Genomic DNA, 25,419 nt, shown 5'->3' with positions numbered 1-25,419 from the left:
CGCGGGCGCGATCCTTACGATCTGACTGATCTGCCGCGGTACATTTATGACGGCCTCCCTCCCCCTGCCCCTCCTGCCGTCCTTTCTTCCTCGTCCTTTCCCATCGCCGACATCGTTCCCGCTGAAGGAGACTTATCGTCGGCGCGTACCAGATGTCGTGGATACAACCCATGTTTCTTTTCCCGGCGTCTAGCTACGTATTTCTCTCTTTTTCTCCCTCGCGGATTCGCGTCCCCGGGCTTTTCTATTCCCTTCTGTCTTCCCCTTCGATCCGCTTTTACGCTCTTCTTCTCCCCGCTTCGGATGCAGCCGCTCGCTCTTGCTTTTCCCCCGCGGAGAATGGACCTTCCGCTACTCTTTCTGCGCGGGATGACGTTGGGTTAATAAAGTTCCGCTCGTTCCACTAGACGCGCAGCGCAGGCAAAGAAACGGCTAAATGAAGCTGTACGTGGAACGAAGCATATTTTAATGTCTTACTTCCCGCCGATAATATACGTGCTCGGTGTGTAAATACGATGAACTTGGTAATGCGCCGCAGAAACCAGTTTTCGACGTGTACATGAGGAGCGTGGCGCTAACCCTGCGTACCCCAGGCCTTTCACAGTTTCAAGAGGGGAGTGGATTGGGAGGAACGCATCGGGGGGTTTGACACCGCGACCTTGCAAATGATCCGAATGAAGAGAAATCAATGATGCGCGTTACATACATGCAACGGCGGCCGCTATGAATATATACGTCCGGTGTTTCTCGGTAAAGCGATCATCGCGAGCTTATTTCGCGGACGACAAGTCTAACGAGCGAACAAGAATGATTATTATATGTTCGTTTCACAGAAGAAAGACTCTACGGATAATATATACTTCTTCAACACCCGTAGATCAATACCAGCTATCGCAGTATCAAGAAGCAACAAAAAAAAATCTGCGTACCCCAGGCCTTTCACAGTTTCAAGAGGGGAGTGGATTGGGAGGAACGCATCGGGGGGTTTGACACCGCGACCTTGCAAATGATCCGAATGAAGAGAAATCAATGATGCGCGTTACATACATGCAACGGCGGCCGCTATGAATATATACGTCCGGTGTTTCTCGGTAAAGCGATCATCGCGAGCTTATTTCGCGGACGACAAGTCTAACGAGCGAACAAGAATGATTATTATATGTTCGTTTCACAGAAGAAAGACTCTACGGATAATATATACTTCTTCAACACCCGTAGATCAATACCAGCTATCGCAGTATCAAGAAGCAACAAAAAAAAATTTTTTTCGCGTAATGTATAACTGTAATAGGATGTACACGAATAAAAAAGATTTTAACGGATAGGTCCGCTTGTCGCGAGAAAATAGGAATTGCAGCAATGCGCTTGGTCGCACCATTTGCCAGAGCGGATATATGCGCGCTCTAATGGCGCGCGTAAAAGCGGGTACTTGGGCTGTTTTTCATGTCATAATCCCGTGTAATTGCCGTTATATGGCCTTACCTAATAAAGAGCAAAAAAATTCGACGCAGCTGCCGCGAAAAACCAGTTTGAAGCAATCATATCTTACGTATATTGCGTGTGACGGCTGACGCCCGCCGAGTTACGCGATATCCCTGATACACATCCGCATTCTGTATATATATAATCCTTTTTTTTTGTAAAAGCTTGTTGTTTTTTTTTTCTTACACTGTCCGTATTTACGACGCGTCATCGTGAGTGAAATCACGTCGTTCGCGACTTTGGGATACAGTTGAAAATTTATATAGGAGCGAGATATGAATAAGATTATTCCGCATCCACGCTGAACCCTGTGAGCGAACGACCGCCCATGTCGGAATTTCAGAATTAATGCGACATAGCTTAGTTGAGTCGACGGCGTATGAATTACGAGTGTGCAAAATAAAAAAAAGGAGAAAAAAAGGAAGATACTCGCGCTTCGCGGCTGCGTTGATTACGTTTGTTATTGTTGGGCAGTTCCAAACCTCGTGAAAAAAAAAGTTAGGAAAAAATCTGACATTTCGAAATCTCCGACGCAAACACCTCTCAGTTAATATAGGTGCTTGATGGCACTTTAATTTGTTTCTTTCGCACAATCAAAAAACCGCGCAAAATTGTATACGCAGCTACCAAGATAATAAAGAGCGGCGAAAGAGAAGAAGTGACGAGGAGACGTGCCGCAAATCTCATAATATCAACGCTGTAGTTTGCTAACGGTATGCGAGCTCGGTAAAAGCGCCCCCCTATCCTCCTCACTCCCCTCGAAAGGCGAAATCGTTGCGTTCCGAACAGCCATTCGGCACAGGTGTTTATGTATTATCCGAACGACAGGTAACGGCGTGAAACAATTGGTTACGTGACTTGCAATTCGTCGAAAGAGACCCCGATAGGGTACAAGGAAGTTCGTTTTATTACATTCCACGTATCGAATTCTCCTGCTCCTGTGAAATTTATTCACTGCGCTATGCGCCAAAAATTAGAAGCGAAAATTATGAAGTTCATTTACGGATCATTATTATTGATAGCTGAGAAAATTTCATTCATTTATATAAAAACTTTAGATATAATATCCCTTAAAAAAGGTTTTTCATAAATAAATTCATTTGCTGAAACTATGTGGCCAAGTTCAATTAATTTAAATAATCTGAAACATAAATTGGTATCCCGTATCACTGCATTTTTTTTAAATTGTATGTGTTTAATTATATATTTAATTGTGTAATCTCTCGTATTCATAACATTATAAAACATCTTCAATGGCTTCGCTATTGAAGCCTGTGATCTATCAGGTGATTGCATAAGTTCGTGCCCGATTTAAATATAAACTTCAATAGATTATATTTTAGAGATAACACTTTTATTAATCAATTATATAGTCTCCATTCTTTTCTACAATGGTTTTCCAACGATCTATAAGCTTGTCGATTCCATTTTTGAAGAAAGAACTTGATTTTTCTTGAAAAAAGTTTGTAAGGTGGTTTTCGACAGCTTCCTCGGAATTGAGATTCTTGCCATTTAAACTATTCTGCAAAGACCGGAACAGATAAAAATCTGAAGGCGCAATATCTGGAGAATATGGCGGGTACTGCAGAATTTCCCATTGCAACTCCTGCAATTTTCGCAGCGTCTGTTGAGCGACGTGTAGCCTAGCATTGTCGTGGTGGAAGATGACGCCTTTTCGATTGGCCAAAATCGGACGTTTTTCTCGAATAGCTGCAGCGAGTCTAGTTAGTTGCTCACAGTACTTGTCCGCCGTGATTGTTTCGCCGCGTCGGAGCAGCTCAAAGTAAATAATTCCCTTGCGATCCCACCAAACACACAGCAACACCTTCATCGGATGCAAGCCAGCCTTTGCTTACGGGTTCTGCTCCTTCAGCTGCTGTTTTCCATGTCCTCTTTCGCTGTACGTTTTTGTAGAGAATCCACTTTTCATCGCCTGTTACCATTCGATCTAAAAAAGGCTCTTTTTTGTTACGCTCGAGAAGAGAAAGACCCACAGTCATACGGTTTAGCTTATTCCTTTCAGTCAGGAGATGCGGCACCCATGTATCAAGCTTGGAAACGTATCCAAGCTTTTTTAAATGACGAAAAGCGGTTGAATTATCGATGTTCAGCCTCTCAGCAATATCCTCAGTTGTAATCCTTGGGTTTCTTTCCACTAAGGCATGCACAATGTCATCATCAATGCCAGAAGGCCGTCCAGAGCGGGGTTGATCCTCCATGTTGAAATCACCATTTCGAAATCTGCCAAACCACTTTTTGACTGTTCGGAGAGCAGGAGCGCGGTCCAAATAAACGGTTTGAATATTTTTTTGTGCAATCCCAACACTCACGCCTTTCCGAAATTCATATAACATTACATGCCGCAAATGCACCTTTTCGTTCTCCATTTTTAATGATTTCTCTTATGCACAAATGGACTTATCTGAACAATGTCTGACGCTAAATTGACATAAGACAACGTCATCTATTCGGTGTAAGCAACAATTACCACACGAAAACAATAGAACTCCGCCATGCAGTAACTTAATGCCATCTATGAAAATCGGGCACGAACTTATGCAATCATCCAATATATCCGTGTGAATCATTTGTGATCAGATATACTAAATATGTTTTAACTATTTTATCTTATATTAAGAGAAATTACTAAAGAGAAGTGTAGACGTGTCTTTGATATCGCGCGGCTTAAAAATCTTTTTATTTAAACGCCGATATAAAAGACGATATACCTACAATATACGTGCATACATACATATATAATAATGAACGGATGAGATACACTGATTGGATATAAAAGATTTGTACTTTATTTTGCAAAAATACTTGGTAATTTTTTACAAAAAGTTGCACAGATCATCTTAATCTTGACAACATATAGGTACGTTGTAGATGGTATATTTCTGACTAATTTACGTCTGAAATTAGATGGTGCTCTTTTATAGTTTTTGTGATATTTTAAATTGAAAATATAACTATACATATATACAAAACTAAGCCGAGAATCGTAAATCGTCATTGATGATGATTGCATGGGCAAAACAAAAAGGCAAAGCTCTTGTTTTACTCGGGTTTGAAGTGCAGAAAAAAATGAAGCTCTTTTTATGTACGCCCATGCATCGACTTTAATGTGTAAACATGCAATTAATGCAAATTTGTATTGAAACAAACTTTGTATTGAATTAAACTATCACGCTTGTTTGCATAAGCGCAACATTCTTTATTAATTTTTTAATGAATAATAAAGGATAGTGTAAATCAAATTTTTTTCAAAATTCTTTAAAACATTATCATCTTCTAAATATATGCCAAAGTCATATGTCACAGTCATATGTTAAAGTCATATATCAAAGATATGTCATATTTTTTGTTGATATATATCATTTCTACCTTACCTATATACTATGTTTTCCTATATACTATAAACGTAGTTTAAAAATTATTGAATTTTAAAATCCTCTTTAACATATGTCAAGATTAAGTATTGTACAAATTTTTGTAGAGAATTACGAAATACTTTTTCAAAGAATAATATCATCATATATAGTTGTAAATTTGGTCTAAAAAGCATTTTAATTTTGTTTAATATTTTGTTCTTAGAAAAATTTTACAATTTTCTAAAATAATATGGAGAAAAAGAGCATTTCGGAAAAAGAAACATTTTTAAAATATATTGTTATTGAAGTATATTACAAACCATACAATTTCCGCTTCTGAAATATAAATAATTTTAAAATAATTTCAGTGATATTTATAATTCCTATAAATTTAGACTGTTAAAAAATACAAAAAATCGATACTTAATGATTCATTCTGACTTGATATGTGTTTGGAAATACGTCGACCTTTAATTTTTCATAATTAAATTGATTCTCTTATTTACGAATGCGCTCGAGTTTTCCCTGAATGGGAAGTAAACGCATGATGGTATTATGTTTGTTCTTTTTATTGAATCGTCCCGGATCGAATTTATATTGATTGGGATTGCATTCCGCATCATAGTGCATATCAAGCATCGATATATAAATTAATGTATTCTTGTCCAGAACGAGATTCAGATCAAACTAGATTCCGCATTTGATCGATATTCGTCATCGTGCATTCCAAGAACACGGCAATGTCAAACACATTTTCAAAAATATAACTATGTTAAAATAATTAGATTGACGACAATATGTGACATTTATGCACATTTTTTAAATACATTTTTCTTTTTTTTTTTTATTCTTACATATACATCAACACACATACAATATCCAAACAAACCGAAGCCTTAAAACGCCTAAACCTAATGTAAGACTCGCTTATAAATAAGACGAATATTTTAATTAAATAATTGATATTTATATTGATAATATTTGAATTTTGTTCGCTATAAAAATTCTTTGATAGTAGGGAATAATTTAAAATAATAATTTAAAATAATAATTTAAACTAATAATGTAAAGTATTCAGATAATTAAGTTATATGTGATCTTGTTCGTCGAGCGCGTTAAAGAATTCTTTTTTAAGCTTATTATAAATAAAATTATAATATTTTTTTTGTATATAGCCTTCGCGGCATATATAGTGTGTTCTTATCAACATCCGCTCTCGTTATTTGTGAGCGTCATCGTGTTTTTGCTAAGTAAGTAATTAATTAATGCATTGAAAGCTATCATGCACAAATTAGAAAGTTAAATATGGAATGATGTTATATTCTAATGAGAATGTATAAAATCTAATGTCTCAGTCTTATTAAATAAATTTTGTAAATGTAAGACAGAAACCATAAACTTTTATCCGATTTATTCGTTAAACATATTCGAAAACATATTTATTTCCATATAAATTCTATCATGTAACGTATTATTCATGAATCCAACTGTTTGATAGTCAAAGATATAAAATCATAAGCTCTTTCTGTGAATTTCTATTCTATTAATACAGAAAAATCCTCACACATATATAGTTTCCTATATATATACAGAATCTAATTGTTCATGCCGTTAATATAAATTTCTATATAAATGGAAAGTAATTGTGCATAAATATGAAAAACTCTGCAATAAACGCGTCGCGAAGAACAACATCGGTACATCGCCGTTGGATTTTATTAATCCTAGATCAAAAACGCGCGAAAAGAGAAATGATCGTTGTCAGAGGAAGCGCGCGAAGCTCCATAGAGTGCTGCAGCATTGCGTCCCGTCTCTAACCAGTATTTGCCAAAAGTTCGGTTTTCCGGTATGTCCGTCACGTAACCGGGCCGCGCTACGAGGCTCTCTTCCATTTCACAACCGGTTTGAATGAAATTGGAAACATTTCTCAACCGCCACACGCCACACATCTGTGTACGTAAACTCATACGGAAGCGCGTACCTACGGATGTTAGGACTAACCGGAAGAATGAGGAAGATGAAGAAAGAGAGAGAGGAGAGGGAGAGAAGAGAGCCCGCGGCCGACTTATAAAGCAGACAGGAGGATCAAGTTGAGCCGCGCCGTAAAAGCGCGGGCGCGATCCTTACGATCTGACTGATCTGCCGCGGTACATTTATGACGGCCTCCCTCCCCCTGCCCCTCCTGCCGTCCTTTCTTCCTCGTCCTTTCCCATCGCCGACATCGTTCCCGCTGAAGGAGACTTATCGTCGGCGCGTACCAGATGTCGTGGATACAACCCATGTTTCTTTTCCCGGCGTCTAGCTACGTATTTCTCTCTTTTTCTCCCTCGCGGATTCGCGTCCCCGGGCTTTTCTATTCCCTTCTGTCTTCCCCTTCGATCCGCTTTTACGCTCTTCTTCTCCCCGCTTCGGATGCAGCCGCTCGCTCTTGCTTTTCCCCCGCGGAGAATGGACCTTCCGCTACTCTTTCTGCGCGGGATGACGTTGGGTTAATAAAGTTCCGCTCGTTCCACTAGACGCGCAGCGCAGGCAAAGAAACGGCTAAATGAAGCTGTACGTGGAACGAAGCATATTTTAATGTCTTACTTCCCGCCGATAATATACGTGCTCGGTGTGTAAATACGATGAACTTGGTAATGCGCCGCAGAAACCAGTTTTCGACGTGTACATGAGGAGCGTGGCGCTAACCCTGCGTACCCCAGGCCTTTCACAGTTTCAAGAGGGGAGTGGATTGGGAGGAACGCATCGGGGGGTTTGACACCGCGACCTTGCAAATGATCCGAATGAAGAGAAATCAATGATGCGCGTTACATACATGCAACGGCGGCCGCTATGAATATATACGTCCGGTGTTTCTCGGTAAAGCGATCATCGCGAGCTTATTTCGCGGACGACAAGTCTAACGAGCGAACAAGAATGATTATTATATGTTCGTTTCACAGAAGAAAGACTCTACGGATAATATATACTTCTTCAACATCCGTAGATCAATACCAGCTATCGCAGTATCAAGAAGCAACAAAAAAAAATTTTTTTCGCGTAATGTATAACTGTAATAGGATGTACACGAATAAAAAAGATTTTAACGGATAGGTCCGCTTGTCGCGAGAAAATAGGAATTGCAGCAATGCGCTTGGTCGCACCATTTGCCAGAGCGGATATATGCGCGCTCTAATGGCGCGCGTAAAAGCGGGTACTTGGGCTGTTTTTCATGTCATAATCCCGTGTAATTGCCGTTATATGGCCTTACCTAATAAAGAGCAAAAAAATTCGACGCAGCTGCCGCGAAAAACCAGTTTGAAGCAATCATATCTTACGTATATTGCGTGTGACGGCTGACGCCCGCCGAGTTACGCGATATCCCTGATACACATCCGCATTCTGTATATATATAATCCTTTTCTTTTTGTAAAAGCTTGTTGTTTTTTTTTTCTTACACTGTCCGTATTTACGACGCGTCATCGTGAGTGAAATCACGTCGTTCGCGACTTTGGGATACAGTTGAAAATTTATATAGGAGCGAGATATGAATAAGATTATTCCGCATCCACGCTGAACCCTGTGAGCGAACGACCGCCCATGTCGGAATTTCAGAATTAATGCGACATAGCTTAGTTGAGTCGACGGCGTATGAATTACGAGTGTGCAAAATAAAAAAAAAGGAGAAAAAAAGGAAGATACTCGCGCTTCGCGGCTGCGTTGATTACGTTTGTTATTGTTGGGCAGTTCCAAACCTCGTGAAAAAAAAAGTTAGGAAAAAATCTGACATTTCGAAATCTCCGACGCAAACACCTCTCAGTTAATATAGGTGCTTGATGGCACTTTAATTTGTTTCTTTCGCACAATCAAAAAACCGCGCAAAATTGTATACGCAGCTACCAAGATAATAAAGAGCGGCGAAAGAGAAGAAGTGACGAGGAGACGTGCCGCAAATCTCATAATATCAACGCTGTAGTTTGCTAACGGTATGCGAGCTCGGTAAAAGCGCCCCCCTATCCTCCTCACTCCCCTCGAAAGGCGAAATCGTTGCGTTCCGAACAGCCATTCGGCACAGGTGTTTATGTATTATCCGAACGACAGGTAACGGCGTGAAACAATTGGTTACGTGACTTGCAATTCGTCGAAAGAGACCCCGATAGGGTACAAGGAAGTTCGTTTTATTACATTCCACGTATCGAATTCTCCTGCTCCTGTGAAATTTATTCACTGCGCTATGCGCCAAAAATTAGAAGCGAAAATTATGAAGTTCATTTACGGATCATTATTATTGATAGCTGAGAAAATTTCATTCATTTATATAAAAACTTTAGATATAATATCCCTTAAAAAAGGTTTTTCATAAATAAATTCATTTGCTGAAACTATGTGGCCAAGTTCAATTAATTTAAATAATCTGAAACATAAATTGGTATCCCGTATCACTGCATTTTTTTTAAATTGTATGTGTTTAATTATATATTTAATTGTGTAATCTCTCGTATTCATAACATTATAAAACATCTTCAATGGCTTCGCTATTGAAGCCTGTGATCTATCATATATAATATCTTTGTCTCGATATATGTATATAAATAGAATTTTTTTTTTCATTCATATAAATTTTACTAAGTAAATTCTTAAGCCATTTATCATCTCTTTTTCTCTGTGCTTCCATTACAGATACTGCTATCGCATTTTGATGCCTTCAAGTTCCCGAGTTCGGAAGTGGTGCAATTCCGCGCTCTGGTCACTCCGTGTATGCCGGCCTGTGAGCCTGTGCAGTGCGATCAGGAGGAGACGACTGGTGAATTACGCTCGGTGATCTCCTTCGGCAGACGCCGCCGCCGCCGTTCCACTGTCGCCGTTTCCCAGAGCCGCGAGGATCTCCTTTTGGTGCAGTCTATTCAGATCACGGACAAGTTCGGCTTCGAGCGTGACGGTAAGTTATCGAACGCCTCCGCGACGAGGGACACCGTTTTCATCGAAAGCGAAGACATATCATCGACGATGGGCATGTGCATCAACCTGGGCGAGGCCATCATTGCCGGCACGGTCTTCCTTGTCGCCCAGATTGCCATCATAGCGGCATGGACTTTTACCTGGCAGCGACGCCGACAGATGCTGAAGCATCAGGAAGCGCTCTCGGTCTCTGTATCCGTGCCCGGAATGCATTCCATGCCGGGGCGCACCGACAGTCTTTGTAAGTTATACGATGCCGGATACTCCGGACGTCGTTTCTGAATGATTTTTCCTCCCGTCCGATATCAATCGTCAATCTCGTCTTCCTGCGTAAAAATCGCTATTACAAACCTTGAGCTGACTCTTCGCACGTGGACGTGAGCTTTTTAAATTCAAGTCCCGGGGAGATTCGCGCGCGTGTCACGGTTCTCGAAAGCGATCAGCAGATAACCATTTTCACGGCTCACTTAAAATTTTTCTCCGGAATTCGGACGAAAACGCTACTTTGCTATATATATCATATATGTATATCAAACTTTTACGAATCTACCGTGTTGAAGCCAATATATGTAGCTTTTAGTTAAGTATGCCCTTTACCGCCCACGCTTATCTTTTAGTCGGGTGGAAGCTTTGCAGAAGCGTTCTACTAATCCCAATTAGATCTGGTTAGAGATGGGCAAATCACGGAGTCTGTTCAAGTAGAGAAACTGATCGTCTCGATCAGAAACAAGAAAATGATCGCTGCTCATTTGTACGAATGTTTTTGTATCCACACATCTTTATTTTAGGTACTATTACACATACGCATATTCTTTTTCTATTCAAACTTCATTTCCACGCAGCTGGCAGCATAAGAAAATCGATATCGTTATATCACTTAATTGAAGTTGTTTCTACGCTCATCTTCCCGGGTGGAGCAACGCAATTATATACGTACATTCGCATATGCACACGTGCTAATAATGCCGGTAGAATTACCGAACGAAATAATTAGCACAATTGCGCTTGATTACTTGCTATCTGTCGCTTATTGAGGCACAAATATCAGTGTTTCCCGTTCGGTATTCCTAGCCAAGGTCGCGGCGTAACGAATCGTACCGAATATATCATCAATCTCGTCGTTCTGTCTTTGGTGCGGCCGGTTATTTCGTGGAAGGAGCAAGACTGCAATTACGATCCGTACCGGCAACCTTTAATTAACGTGACGTTCAATGTCTAAGCGACCTTCGTGCGTATGCGTACCCCGGTTCAACGAAAGTCGATGCCGTCTAAAGAGGGACGTTTCTTAGAAGCAGATTGAATGGGCACGATAGAGGAAAAAGAAGAAAAAGGAAAAGAGGAAACGTCTCGTAATATCGCGTCGATACTTAATCCGTATCTGATCGTGGCATACCGAGAATCACACGCCTCGCGCCGTGGTTAAATCGATTTCTTACTTTATTCCGTGATGAAAGTGGCGATCTCGCCACACCTCTTCCGTTGATGAGTAGTTGATAATGTAACGGTGCAAAAATTCAGCCGCGAAGAGAGTAATCGATTTCGCGCGCGAGTTTGGTCGGTTTCTTACGCCCACGTGTACCATCCTTTCCTCGCCGCTCTTTCCTCTTCGTTTCTCATCTTGCCCTTAAAAAGCGCTTTCACCATCTCTTCTTTTCGCGAGCTGACGTAACGCGATGCGAGACGTCTCTCAGCACGTTCCTGGCTCCATATGATGATGGAGCGACGTGTATTCGCTACGCCGGATAGGCAACCGGTGTTAGTCTCTAATTAGCATTGGGAATTGGGCATGATTATGCAGATGTGTAGAGAAGGACATCGCAACGAGGAGATCGGGCGGCGAGTTAAGCACGGGGATGAAAGAGGGAGAAGGGATTGAAACGGAACGAGAAACGGTAGTAGGATCAAAACGTGGTGAGCTCGGTGAAGAGGGGTAGAAGGTATGCGCGCCAACCAAAGGGTTTGGCGGAAGGTTAATTGCCTCTTGCGGCGTCTCGGGGTTAAGCTAAGCTTGTGGGAGTAACACTTGATGGGGTTGAGTCTAGCTTCCGGAGTAAAGGGGAGACGAGAGAGAGAGAGAGAGGGGGTAAGGAGGAAGCAAGGGGGGGAGAGAGAGAGCACAGAATCACATCAAGGATAGCCATCTCTCCATACCGGTGCCACGTAACCTCGATTTCCGACTTAACCTTAGCCATATCCCTTACCCTTAGTCATCCCGTGGCGGCCAGGTTAATTTACATCGCAACACCTGAGCTTATCAATCTAGATTGGCCTACTTGACTTGAAGGAAGCTATCAAAAATTGTTTGCTTGGTATAATGGAAAGAATTTTCTTCGTACCGTGATTACGCACTGGTAAGCAACAGAATAATGCGCTCTATTGGTCCGCCATTCCATCGCCGGATATCTTGAGAGAAAATTCTAAAGGACAATGCCGCATCGATAATGTCAAACACAGACAAATCCAGTTCGTAACAGTTAGTGTACATTTTCTGTATAAACTACAAAAACTATAAAATGTATTTATCAAATTCGCGTTACTTTTGCGGCAAGTTGAAAAACAAAAAAAAAATTGAGAAAAGAATATCAGTTTTTACATGATATAAAATACTTCTCAAAATTAATAATCAAGTGGTATGCGAGATACAGATTACTAATTTATGTTTTAACCTATATAATTTTATAACAACAATTGAAATAACTGTTTAATTTTGCCATATCGAGATTCAGATTTTATCTTGCTTTAAAATATGTAAAGCGGAATAAAAGTTAGCATCGAATTAGTGCGTGTAATGCATTATAAAAAAGGGAAATACAAATCGAATAATTGTGCCAGTGGCGCCTTATCGATTTCCAAGGCACACAAGACGGGTTCAGAGAGATCGGATTAATTGAGAAACTTGAGGATTAAAATACACTCGTTAAGACAAACACGGGGCATAAGAGAGACGAAATGAAAGCTTCCAATCGTTCTGAAGTGTTTGCATTACGGTTAACCGAACTTTGGATTGTTCTGATGTTTGACGTTTACTTATGGCATGGTGAAGATTCGTGTACCTCAGACTTTGCTTTTATTCATACGCATCGAAACCGTTATGTATGCAAACAATCATCATGTGCTTGCTCGCAACAAAATTTTATCTTACGCGCGATAATGTTATCTAATAAGAACTCGATCCGTTAGATGCTAAAATAATCGTATAAAGAACCAATTTAGGATTCGAAAAATTTGTCGATGCAAGCAAGACAATATCCATCATATCTAATAACTAATAACCACGTATAACGTTTGCCGCACGTGTAACTCACTATTAACGTTTAGCGGTCGCTAACGCAACGACAATAGCCAAAATTGAACGAAAAAGGATGCGCAATGACAGAGACTGCGCGTATGTTTTGTCCATCCAGAATTCCAGTGCACGCTTTAATTATTGGATCTAATTGCCGTGGATATTGCTAGGCTTTGCTGCATTGCGCGAGACCGTTGGAGCGTCGACACCGAATCAAATGGAATTTCGATCCTTAAATCAAGCACCATTGATTCCGCGAAGCACACAAGGCAATAATTGAAATGCAGAAAACACAAGCGCGACTAACGTTTTTCCGGTATATTTCCGCGAAGTGCGGTTTAATTACTTTCGCATTACGGATGTAACGAGTACGCCGATGTTCGTATCGTTCTTAGTCGCGGATGCGACTTGCTCGATAACTTTCTTTCCGCTTCACTGCTGCTTCTATGCGTGACCCGCTTGATATAAGTATATAAATACAAGTAAATATATAAATATAAAAATATATAAATATAAATATATACACACGTATACATAAACGATGATAAACATGCCAACGAAGGTGCCTACGCGTACGATAAGTGATGCGACATGCATAACGCGATTTTATCTTTTGTCATTTTTACTTTTTAAAAAGATAACCCTTGAATTATATGGATTTACGTTTAAGAATTTTTGCGCTAACGCTGCAGTAGTATATCCAACCTGCTTGTGGTGAGAGGGTAGAGCCAATTTTATACATGTTCGACGATATTTTTGTACGAACGCAATTTCTCAAACGTGGTGTTGCACGCGCGAACGCGCGCACTGCGCTAATGCGTGCGTGAACGCACTCGAAGCGCAAACGTGCGCGTGCGGTCGCTCCGCGCAACGCTTTAGCGATGTAATTTCAACAACGTATATATGTATGAGCGTATATATGGAGTGACGCAAGAAAAATCTGACAATTCTTCGCCTCGCCTGCGAGAAGCGGTCTCCGACTAGAGACGTCGAATGCAAAAAGAGATCAAGTTGTCTCTGGTGTAAAATGCGGAAACTTGCTGGAATAGATCCTAAGTCATTATTCTTCATGGGCGAAGATGTGCAAGATTTTCTCGCGTCACTTCGTAGACAACAAGCGTTTCGAGTATAACACGATAACGAATGTGTGAGCACTTTTCATCGACTTGATCGAACTGTATGTGCGCGGCATGCACACCATGCCCAGTCGCTCTGACGTTTGATCCAACTCAATGGAAACTGCCGAGTACGCGAAGAGTATAAGGACTATCATTAATTAATTAATTGTCTTACATTTAATGCGTTTACGATGAACGTAAAAGGAGCAATCATGTTTCATCAATATAATAACATAATTAATATTAAGTTAACGCGCCCGCGGTCTTGGCACTGAGATCGAGACCGCGGAAGGCAATTGCGAAGGAAAGATAATATTGGGCTCGAGGACGATCACTTCTCTCGATGATATCAACGCGCCTGCAATCCCGAATGGCCGACTCGGGTAGCCGCGAGCAATTCAACGCGATCGGCGCCGTCGTCTGCGTTTCTGCGTACAAGTACCACTCGCTTCTTCTTCATCTCCTTCTTCCGTCCATTCCCCATCCCTCCGCTCCTATCGCCCATCTTAATGAGGATTATGTTTATACCACGTACTTTTTATCAAGAGTATCCACGAGTTTGTAGAGATGTCGGTGCTTGTCCTCGAGCCTGAGGTGCGCGCCTGCTCCGTCGTAAGCTCGAAAAGCTCGAGTCTGTTCTGTACCATGACAAGCGTGTATTTTTGCTTTTTCTACGTCCTATACGTCTTCCTTTCCATCCCCCATCTCCTTGTATCCATTCTTTCGTTTTCCCTTACTCCCTGCCATCCATTCGCCTTCCCTCCATTCTCCTCTCCTTGCCATCCTGCTGCTGAGAGTGCGCGTCGCCTCTCGCTAAATTAAACCATTTTCATTCGTGAACACATACGTCACGTACAGAACTTACCCGACGATCGCGAGCGTCCTTATATGTTATATCCGCGCACCAGCATTAATCGCTTATTTATTTCTTACGTTAACGTATATTGCCCTTCAAGAATACTCGTATCCTATCACGCCTATTTTTTTCCCTGCCCATACACAACCGGCATACTAACTACCGTTTTAATAATACACCCGTCACATCAGCCACGCACTGAAACTGCTATGTAATTTAACGAATCACTCCGCTGACGTTAAACGTAATGCGTGCGTGTTTCTAATTAATTTCCATTTTTTTTCTACATTATCAAGACGTATCTTTTTTCAAACGTCGTATATGTCAGTACCGTAACACACACGTTGTACATAGCATATATGGTACAGAGAAAATAAACTCATTTTATAACGAAAATCGTCGTTTTCTTTCACATACGGATTCTCGCCCTTCATGGTATATGTAACTTTCCGCCAGGATATAAGATACAACGTTGGATTCCGCCGACATTAGATTCCTACATAAGAAAGGTCCTTGGAATGACTCGCACAGGCAGAGAAAAGATTTGCGATGAGAAAGTAGTTACTGCCTGTGGCAAGTGTGCCCAGAAAATCGCCGTTAATGATAATAAGCCATCTGTCATTTGGCGAATTATTTTCATGTATATATACTTAGTAAATTCTTAACAAACGTATTGTTAATCACAGGTTAATCAGTTTGACAAATCCAACAATCAAATTATTCAAAAAAAATATTCACTCGATCTTTCGACGCAGAAAACATAAAAGCAAGAATAATTATTTCTTTGACAGAAGTATAGTGGAAATAAATAGGTAAATATATTCGCACATGTATTAATATAAATATTAATATAACTATTTTTTGTTATTAAGAATGATTATTTAAATCAAATTACAGTAAACAATTTGATTTTACATTTAATATAAATATAAACATCAAAATAGAAATAAACGTCGTTTGTTAGAGTATTATATTTAATAATTCCTTGGACAAAAACACGCATATACATTCAAGAAATTCATTTTCCTTTCATATGGCTAACAATAAGAAATATAGCGTTACCGAGTATTATATTTTATGCAAAATAACATGTAATTTCAAAATGAAATGCTTCGAATTTGAAATTCGTATACGTGATTAGCTTATGATAGCAACGCAACAATAACTAACAATCGATATTTCATACATGTACATGACTAAGCTGCCCATAGATTATACATTCTGTTAACAACGATCAAGAGTTTGAACACATAATGGCCGCGGGCATTCACCAAACTCTGCTGACCAATGAAAATTAAATCTCTTCGTGACAGTTATAGTTTCAAGCGCAAAATGGTTTGTATCAGAAAAGAGGACTCGCGGGCAAAGAGGAACGCGACGGAAGAATATAAGGTGAATCGTGCTGCACGAGCGAAAAGTAGATCATGTAAATGTACAAAATCACTGGTTTCCAGCCTCCGTTAGTTCACATCTGCGATGCGCGATTCAATAAGCGTGAGAATCTTGTCAAGTGCCAGCGAGAAATATCAGAAGAATAGTTAAGAGAAGAATATTAATAGCCAACATTCAGCCAAACTATTAAAAAAATATAACTCTTTTTTGCGTAAAAATAGAAAAAAAAACAAATGTCGCGTAAATACAAGCATACATATGAAATGTTAATCTTATTAATTACGTTAGCAATTTCGTAAAAAAATAAAATCATCTCGAACTATAAAAACTTCAATTCTTTCTTTATTCCACAGTAAAGACAATATTTATTTTACTAATACTCGAGTATTTTTTATTATTAATTTTTATGTCTCTTTTTATGTAAATTACAAAAATCCACATTTTACAGATAGATATATAGAGAAAATTTAGAGAGAGAGATATCCTTATAAATCATTTCTGCAAGCACGGCACAGTAAAAAGCACAATCGAGAATTTGAAAGTGTATATTAGAATATTGTATGTAAGGGAAGAAAAGGAATCGAAGGTACACAGTTGAAGCAATCGACCACATATTTAATCGTATTCTGCTGTACACAGTCAAGCATATATTAAAAGCAATGGGAAAGTTTATTCCACGCTATTTTACATAGTCTCGCCCATCTAGCGTAACATCGCTTCTCTTTCGCAGCGATGCGCGACGGCAACGAAAAAGAAGAATATACTTTCTCATCTGGAAATCGTGCCGCCGCTAGAGTTTTAAGACAAGCTCCGAGATTACCAGCGTCTGGTTCCCTCCAATCGAAGCGCTTCGCTAGGATGCAATTTATCGCGCATAAAACGAGAGCGTAAGTTGCCTAGGTACGATTTGGCGAGTCCATTCGGTTGGCTATGTTAATGAACCGGATCGAGATAATGCCACGCGATGCTCCTCTAGTTTACGATTCTGCCGACGCGGCCGGAAGTACGGTATATCTAGCTATCGGGTGACAAGCATAGCCCAGCGTTATCGATCCGGAGGCTCGCTGCTCGTTCGCAAGTAGAAACGGAAGAAGCAGCGAGCGGAGCGTTACTTTGGTGGCATAAAAGTTCCGATAGATTCCGGGATATTTTCCGGATTTTTCGTTTCGACAAGGCGTTGCCGTTTTCATCATCATCGCGCGATAACGGAATTGCGTCGCAGATATCAAACGCCTCGGTCATACGCTTTTCTTTGGTATGTGACGCGCGGAGGGAGAGGCGACGGTGGCAGAACTTCCGGCAATATTCGGAGAGAAGAAGGCAGGGTCTATATATACACCCGAAAGTGAGGAAGAAAAATGGAGAATAGGATTGAACGAGAACAGGGATGTACTATGTACGTATGGCGGTTCGAATATCTGGCTGGAACGCCAGAAAGATTCGTTTTTCACCACAGCGACATTGTGTCGCTGCGAAACATTACGTTGTGTTTATTCTGCTGTGGAAAGATGTCACAGAATGATATCTCGTATGCCGGTATATGTCGCGATTACGCGGACATATCCGTTTATTGGTCAATTATAAATTTATACACTTGATTATATCCACACGCGCCAATCGGTCGTAAAACTAACATTACATTCTGATTAAAAGTTTTACGCATCGTTTTCACGGTGAATCAATGTAAAATGTAAAATTGTTTTGTACTATTTATCAGTGTAGTATCAATATCTAATAAAAGAGTATTTTTCACAAAATGTAAATATTGTAATAATATCAATTAATATTTAAGAATTGTTTGTCAGCAATAGCTTATGTCAATAGTGACATATGATATAAATCATAAAACGCGCTAGGCGATAATAATTGTAACAACAATATTAATTAATCTAAGAACGATCCAGGAATTCACAGTAATATTCAATGAACGACATACACGCTAAAAACTGAGAGATGTCTCAGTAATTGGAAATCGCGCTCTATCCTAACCGGATAATATACCAGCAGAAAAGTGATGTGCACACGAGATCATCAGTCACTGCGTCATCGCGAATGAGAAACGCCGACTATAAGACGTTCACGTGGAGCCATTTGTCAAAAGCCGAGACAATCCTATCGAAGTGTCTCTCCGAAATTATCTTCCGGCGGCGCCGGACCCACGGGATTCCGGACAATCTGTCCCGGTCGAATTATCCAACATTAACCCTCGGGTTATCGATCTGCCAATTCCACTGTTCTCTACTTCGCAGCAATACATTCCCAATCCTCATGCGATTTCGACGAAATATCTCTTTCTGCTCTTTTCTAAAGTAGATGCTTTCACAGCCAAGGTTTCTTTCCGCCATTTTACGAGTCGCCATGTTTCAGGTAAGATAGAATATGGACTAGTATAAGCGTTCTGAGATTCTTCGCTACAAAAATGTAATGATTAAATTATGTTAACAATTATCGAAAGCGCGATTAAAAGAAAATATAATATGGTCCGAGTCATTAAACGCGACCTTATATATATTGCGTATAAAAAAGAAGTATCCATCGCGATGAGAGATTATGCAGCAAAAGTCATTTTATTCTAAATTCATAGTCTATAAATGTTCCGATATCTCTTTTAAACGCTTGGTTCTAATCGTACATTTTAGTACGCATTTCAAAGATATAGCCCAATAAATACATCGTAATTTCTTACGATTTTGTGTCTTCTCTTCTACATATATACCGTCATACGCTGATATACCGCGCGCAATCCACTTAAAGTTCGTCTCTCGTTCGGTCACATCGAAAGTTGTAAACCAAATCGGAATGTGCATCCGGCGATCAAGGAAAGTGGTGGCGGAGTAAATAGCGGGGTGGTTTTGCCATCGAAATGTCGATGCTCGGGATCGGCAAGGAGATCGGAGTAGTGCGACTACCTCGAATGACAGGATTGCCTCGCTCGTCTTAGCTACGGTTGTGCTTGAGTTAGGTGAGGATTGTTGCGCGGCATTCAGGCAAGAAAAGACGACAAGCAAAACGAATGGAGATGGGAGATGTGACAAGAAATGGGAGCGAAATCTGGCACATGAAAGGCAACGAAGAAAAATAGATTTAAAAAAATTGTACGTGACGGCGAATCAACGGCATATACAGACGATCATATACTTTGCCATGTGCTTTGAACCTTTTGAAAACCGCACAATTTAATTTTTCACAAGCTATGTATAATATACTATGGAATGTTTAAACTACTCTGCAACTACTTAAATTACTTTGCTCGCGAGAAATGAAGTGAATATATAAAAATGTATTATTTTATTACTGTAAATTATATGAAAAGATATGACGTTTACACACATCAAATGTAAGAAATAAAGAAATAGATTGCATAATTAACAATTACAATTATACTTATTAAATGTTAATAAGAATATCAAGATCTCTAGTAGTAACATTTATATATATATATAGTGTTTTAATTAATAATAATACGGAAAAAATAATGAGAAGATAAATACTTTGTCTCACAATACTAAAACTGAAGAATTGATACTTCTGCTAAAATAATATACGTAACATCGTATTTTCGAATTAGATGGATAACAATATCCATCTGATTCGAATATGATGCATATAACAGCAAAGGAAAAGAATGGCTAAATGGCGTTGAAAACAAAGGCAAAAGCTAGTTCGTTGTTAGAGCTTTCGCATGGTACAAACTAACGGAATAATATACAGTTCCTTTCTGTGATACATTGGATAATGTCAAAACGTAACGAATGGCCTGCGCTGTCGGGTAAACTCAATGAAAACACTTTCTGTTTTCAATATCCTTTGCTGGTTCAACATTTCGCCAATTACCTTCGATGTATCCAACTATTTTCTTGCATTTTTTGTGTTGCTCTAGGCGAGTAACGCGATATCATTCTCCGATATCGAAAAGAAAAACGTGTATGTAAACGATACATGTAGAAAAAAAAAAAAAAAAATTAATATATTTCTAGCACATAAATAAAATAGTAATTGTGACATTTATTTAATTACTTGTCCTTGTTTAATTAGATTCACAGGTAATATAAACATGGAAGATTCTCTACATCTCCTTTCGCTTCAAGCTTCATAAACTCTTAGATTATTTTTTTCTCTCCACCACTTATGCATATCTTTCGTCGCCTCCTTCTCATCCGCTTTTCGCTCGAATGTCTACCTTTATCTTCCAGTCATCCCTCCAAGAGCCAATCCGTCCGACTTCTCGCCGCACTCGTGAGTCTCAAGTATTCTACCGATTGCAGCTACGCAAGCCTTACTCAGAAAGGCCTCTTCGTTTGTTCGTTGACTGGGAATAGTCTCGTCGAATTCAGTGTGCTCTTCTAACTTAATGCGATAAAATCGTATCAGGAAGTACTTGGATAACCAAACAGTGATTGCAAAAGAGAGATTCAGACGCATTATTTTCTCACTACGCTCAGTCATTCAAACGATGATACGGTACGTCAAGGAGACACTAACAAAATACTTAGATAAAAGATCATTCCTCGCCAATCGCAACTACCGTCTCTGTTGTAGGAGCGTATTTGTTCATTGCAACGAAAAGTAAGTAGATTTTCATCATTCAGCATTTGCATTGTCTATGATGTGGAAGTAAGAACGCCATTCGAACTTTATTCGGACGTATATCCGCACTCACAGCCAATTATGTTAATGGTTAGTTCAAACTCTTACGGAATTAAATTGGTTTTGCAGACAGCCAATTTCAACTTGCCGACTTTCGAGAATATCCCGCGTGGTTTAATGTAAACTGCCATCTACCATTCGCGATGGTATATAGTAGTTAACAGACTAATTATGAGATCGCTTTACCAGCTATAAATTTCGAAATCTCCCGATGTACCTGCCACTGTTTATTAATTACCATTAAATCGCTACATACATGCCATGCATTATCGCTGAAAATGTATTAATTGCAATCTATGACTTTTGCAAATCTATCCTCTAATACGGTAATACAATGTTATCAAATAATTAAATATTTTTTTGGAAATTGTATTTTATAAAGATTCCTGACATATTTTTCTTCTTTTATATAATGCAATCTCATTGTAATGCGTTTCATTGCGAAATCAATTTATAAATTAGCCTCAAAGAAGGCAAACTCTATTTTTCTTGAACAAGAATCAATGATTGTGTCATAGTTAATGTCGCGCGGGGATAATACAATCAATATTTCAACAACGTCTCTAAATTCGTGACAATTAGTATCTTAAGCTTTTATTAGAGATCGGAACATCTTCGAGAGACTATTTCTGCAGTAACTGATTTCCCGTGGGATGTTAATCCTATTCTGGAATGGCAACTTTTTGTTATCAACTAACGAGCACCGTCCAGTTTACAACAGATTACAAATAAAACCTTTTTAGAGGTTACATTTGTACTATGTAAATTAATTAAATCCTGTATTATTAACTTACATATACACTCCTTAATAAAAACTGCGAGTTAAATATTATTTCTAAATGTAAAAATGGTCATTGTACATGTATGTGCGATTCTTTTTACTGTTGAGAAAATATTATTCAATTTTTATTATTCTAACAAAATGAAATCTTTTTGTTAATAAAACAAGTACACGTGTATCCCTCCGTAAAAAAGGCATGTTAAGTCGATTCTCGAAAGTCTCGAAGTGTATTGTTGTCGCTTTTCCGCGATGCTGATTGCTTTTGTCATTGCGCTTACTTCGTGAGCGGCTGTCATTGCATATTTTGACAGTTATTTTGTGTATATATCGTTAAAAATGTTTAATGAAAAAAAATTAATAGCGCGCGCAAAGCGCGCGTTGTGTTGTGCTAGTATATATATTAATTTAAAATATTATACTTTACACATTTTAGTTCATTATGTTCGTTCCATGAAACAAAGCGTTACAATCCTTGTAAAACACAATTTCGGAAAACAAATATGATTTTCGAAGGCGCAAACTCACGCTGTCGCATTAAGTGAGTTGCCAGTTATGATCGCCTAAAGTTCCCGCATAGGCACGCTCCACGTGAAACTTCGTTCGCTCCTTCAACGAATTATGCAAATCTCAAAGCTGTTGCTATCCGCCGTGTGGCTGTCGACCCTGCTTCTTTTTTAAACTAGCATTGTTAAAGGTGCAAACATCTTTATTCGTCAACGGGATACTTACAAGAAGAACAATGAACTTTAAAGAAGCGATGAAATACTATAGATGTAACTTTGTTTCCCAAAATAAAATTAATAATAATTTTCGTTATAATTCCAATTATGATTTTAAAATCGTAAAATTCTTTTAAAATTGTTTCTGTCGCGCGTCATGTACAAGGGTCTTAATTTTATATAACTTTATATTTATATGTTATTGTTATGTAAAAACGATGAATATAATTTTTCACGTGAAAGACATAACAAAATTATATAATTATAATTTATCAGAGTAAGATACGTACGAGGTGTAATATAAATGTATAAATTGTAATATAAATGCATACTTTATCGTCAAGTAAAAAACTAAAAAATCTCACATTCTCTCAATAACGGCCGGACCGTCGAAAAGCCAATTCCAATCGTTACTTTTGATCGCGATGGGACCATTGGATCGACCAACGATAGTCTTTCGATTGCGGTACACTCGAACCTCTGACGTAGCCGCTTTAATAAACGACGATCATATCGGCGAACAATATCCGCGTGGAATATAAAGAAACATGTATGCGTAGTTGTAACACTGGCCATGCCAGTAAGAATTATGTAATTGCCAAACAGCGGGGGTACCGATAATGACGCATGGGCCAATGATAACATTCCGTTTCAACGAACTGTCGACCGTTCGTGGATGGCCGGACGGTATATACCGGTCAGTAAATGTATGGGAGTAGAGAAGAAGAGAAGGGGAGGATGAGAGCGAGCGAAGGGATGAACATAGAGCTCAGGGGAGAGTAAAAGAGCGACGAGGGGCCGGTAGGGGTGGCTGAAAGCGGAACGGAGGACCCGTAAACGTGCAAGCGCCAATGCAGCATAACGACACAGCCAAATGGTTCGACCATTACCGCGCCAATATTACCTGCTCAACTGAATTATTGTGTCGAGCGGTCGCGCGAAATATCTGGCATCGATATTGAATCGGTGTGGTAGCCGACTAGCGTTCGAGGAAGGAGAGAGAATAAAGAGGGCGAAACGGGGATATACGGCAGCAGAGAGCAAAAAAGCCTGGCGGAGAGAAAAAAAAGTAAAAAAAAAAAAAATGTTGACTTTAACGAGAATGGATCTTCGCGGAACAAAAGCCCAATTTTATAGAATAACTTTCAATAAATTCTATTCTCGAATAATGCCGTTGATAAGCGAAAAAGAACAAACGCCGAGCGCGCTATCGTCCGCGTTCTTTGGGCCTCGTTGTCTTCTGCCGCCTTAATTATCGCTCATATAATTATATCAAATAAATTACCGGTAGTTTCGTTCAATAAATTGTTTTTAGTAAACGATGATAATTCATTTTGTTTTGTCAAATGTTCTTGCAGTTTGTCGCTCTGTTTGCGCGCATCATCTTTCGTCGTTCAGTAAAAGTTAAAATTAACAAAACAATCGAACGGAAACGGGAAAATAATGTTGTTTCCGAACTTAAAACCTTTGCTGTTCAATTAATTCTCACGATCGAAGAGGAATGAATTGAGCAAATAGAGACAGGAGAAGAATAAATAAAAGCGTTCTCTGGCGCGACTAACAAAATAGGATTAAATATCCTGGCACGTCAGTTCTGTCCATTAACGCAACGATGCATGAACGATTCTTCATATCAATTTCGCGGATGCTTTTCGAGGCTACGTTCGGCAAATGGTTGCAGCTAAACCATGAACCGTACGGAAATCGGATTATTCGGTGGGTAGCCATTTTCTGCGGTGTGATACTAAAGTTATTTTAGTAGAACGCAACGACGCATACTGGATCTCAATAAAAAATAGCTATTTATAGTCTGTGCATGCAGAGTCTCACTAATGTTCATCGAATTCATTTCAAAGAGTCCCATCAATTAAAGTTGTTGGTATGGCTGGGACGAGCGCGCCAAACAACGGCTCTCCATTTCGAGAACAGATAGTGACGATTATTTGTTGTCATTATCACGTACTGCAAACGAGAATTGTTTGTCAATTTTCACGGATTTTTGTATATGACGCATGGAGAGCGCTTAAAACAACGAGTTCAGAGAAAAGAATGGATTGCAATTAATGTCATTGATCAATTTACTTTCATTATATTACAATAGTTTATTATATTATACAATCATATTATATCAATCTTTTATATAATTATTGCAATTTGTACTAGATATATATTACTTATTATATTGTAGCAATAAATAGAGCACTCATAATGCCTCGCTATTTTATTGTGTATATGTATGCATATTTGATAGAGAGAGAGAGAGAGGAAAAGAAAGAAGAGGTGGAAAAGAGAGATGATAAAATAAATAATACTTTTGTATACAACTCTGGAAAAAATAAAAATTTGTCTTTAAAAAGTTGAAAAATTTTATAGAAAAATGATATAGCTGATTATCATTCTCGCAAAATCTTCTATATTCTTTGTAGAATAATATCATAAATAGTAATAGTATCATTTTCACTAAATATATTTATCAAATGTAAAAATTTTAAATATTTCGTGAAAATATGACAAATACATACGACGCGTTGATTTAATAAATTTATATGAGATAGAGCAATTAAAAGACGCCTACATTCCCGCAGACAATTACTATTACTCAATCAGATGTCTGTGGTTTATAGTGAAACACTTCGACGGGCTGTCGAGCCAGACAGGAACATCGACATAAACTCCATCACCAAGAGACCGGATCCCCCGCAGCTCTACGGCCGGCTCTTGGTCGGCTAATGCGATTGTTATTACACATATTATCTCTGCGCGAGTAATCATGTTTCACATTACCATAGCTCGTTCCATCACGCGGCCTCGGCTGAATCCCGCTGT

At 39.2% G+C, this 25,419-nt stretch overlaps 2 protein-coding genes across 3 annotated transcripts in view; one reads left to right on the top strand and one right to left on the bottom strand.

Annotated features, from left to right (window-relative positions):
• LOC115237831 overlaps positions 1-15,494 on the top strand; it is a 95,108-nt gene extending 79,614 nt beyond the window's left edge. Inside the window, exon 5 of the mRNA XM_029811156.1 lies at positions 9,516-15,494. Coding sequence (XP_029667016.1) covers positions 9,516-10,076 — 561 coding nt within the window. The 3' untranslated portion in view covers positions 10,077-15,494. The remainder of the gene's footprint in view (positions 1-9,515) is intronic.
• Positions 1-25,419, bottom strand: part of LOC115237832 (autophagy-related protein 16-1) — a 446,913-nt gene that overhangs the window by 256,042 nt on the left and 165,452 nt on the right. The gene's annotated exons all lie outside the window — the stretch shown is intronic.

Source organism: Formica exsecta, unplaced genomic scaffold (assembly GCF_003651465.1).
Source record: "Formica exsecta isolate Colony F162 unplaced genomic scaffold, ASM365146v1 scaffold31, whole genome shotgun sequence".
NCBI classification, from domain to species: Eukaryota; Metazoa; Arthropoda; class Insecta; order Hymenoptera; family Formicidae; genus Formica; species Formica exsecta.
The sequence above is the reverse complement of the archived record's forward strand: the minus strand, read 5'-3'. Positions and strand labels throughout refer to the sequence as shown.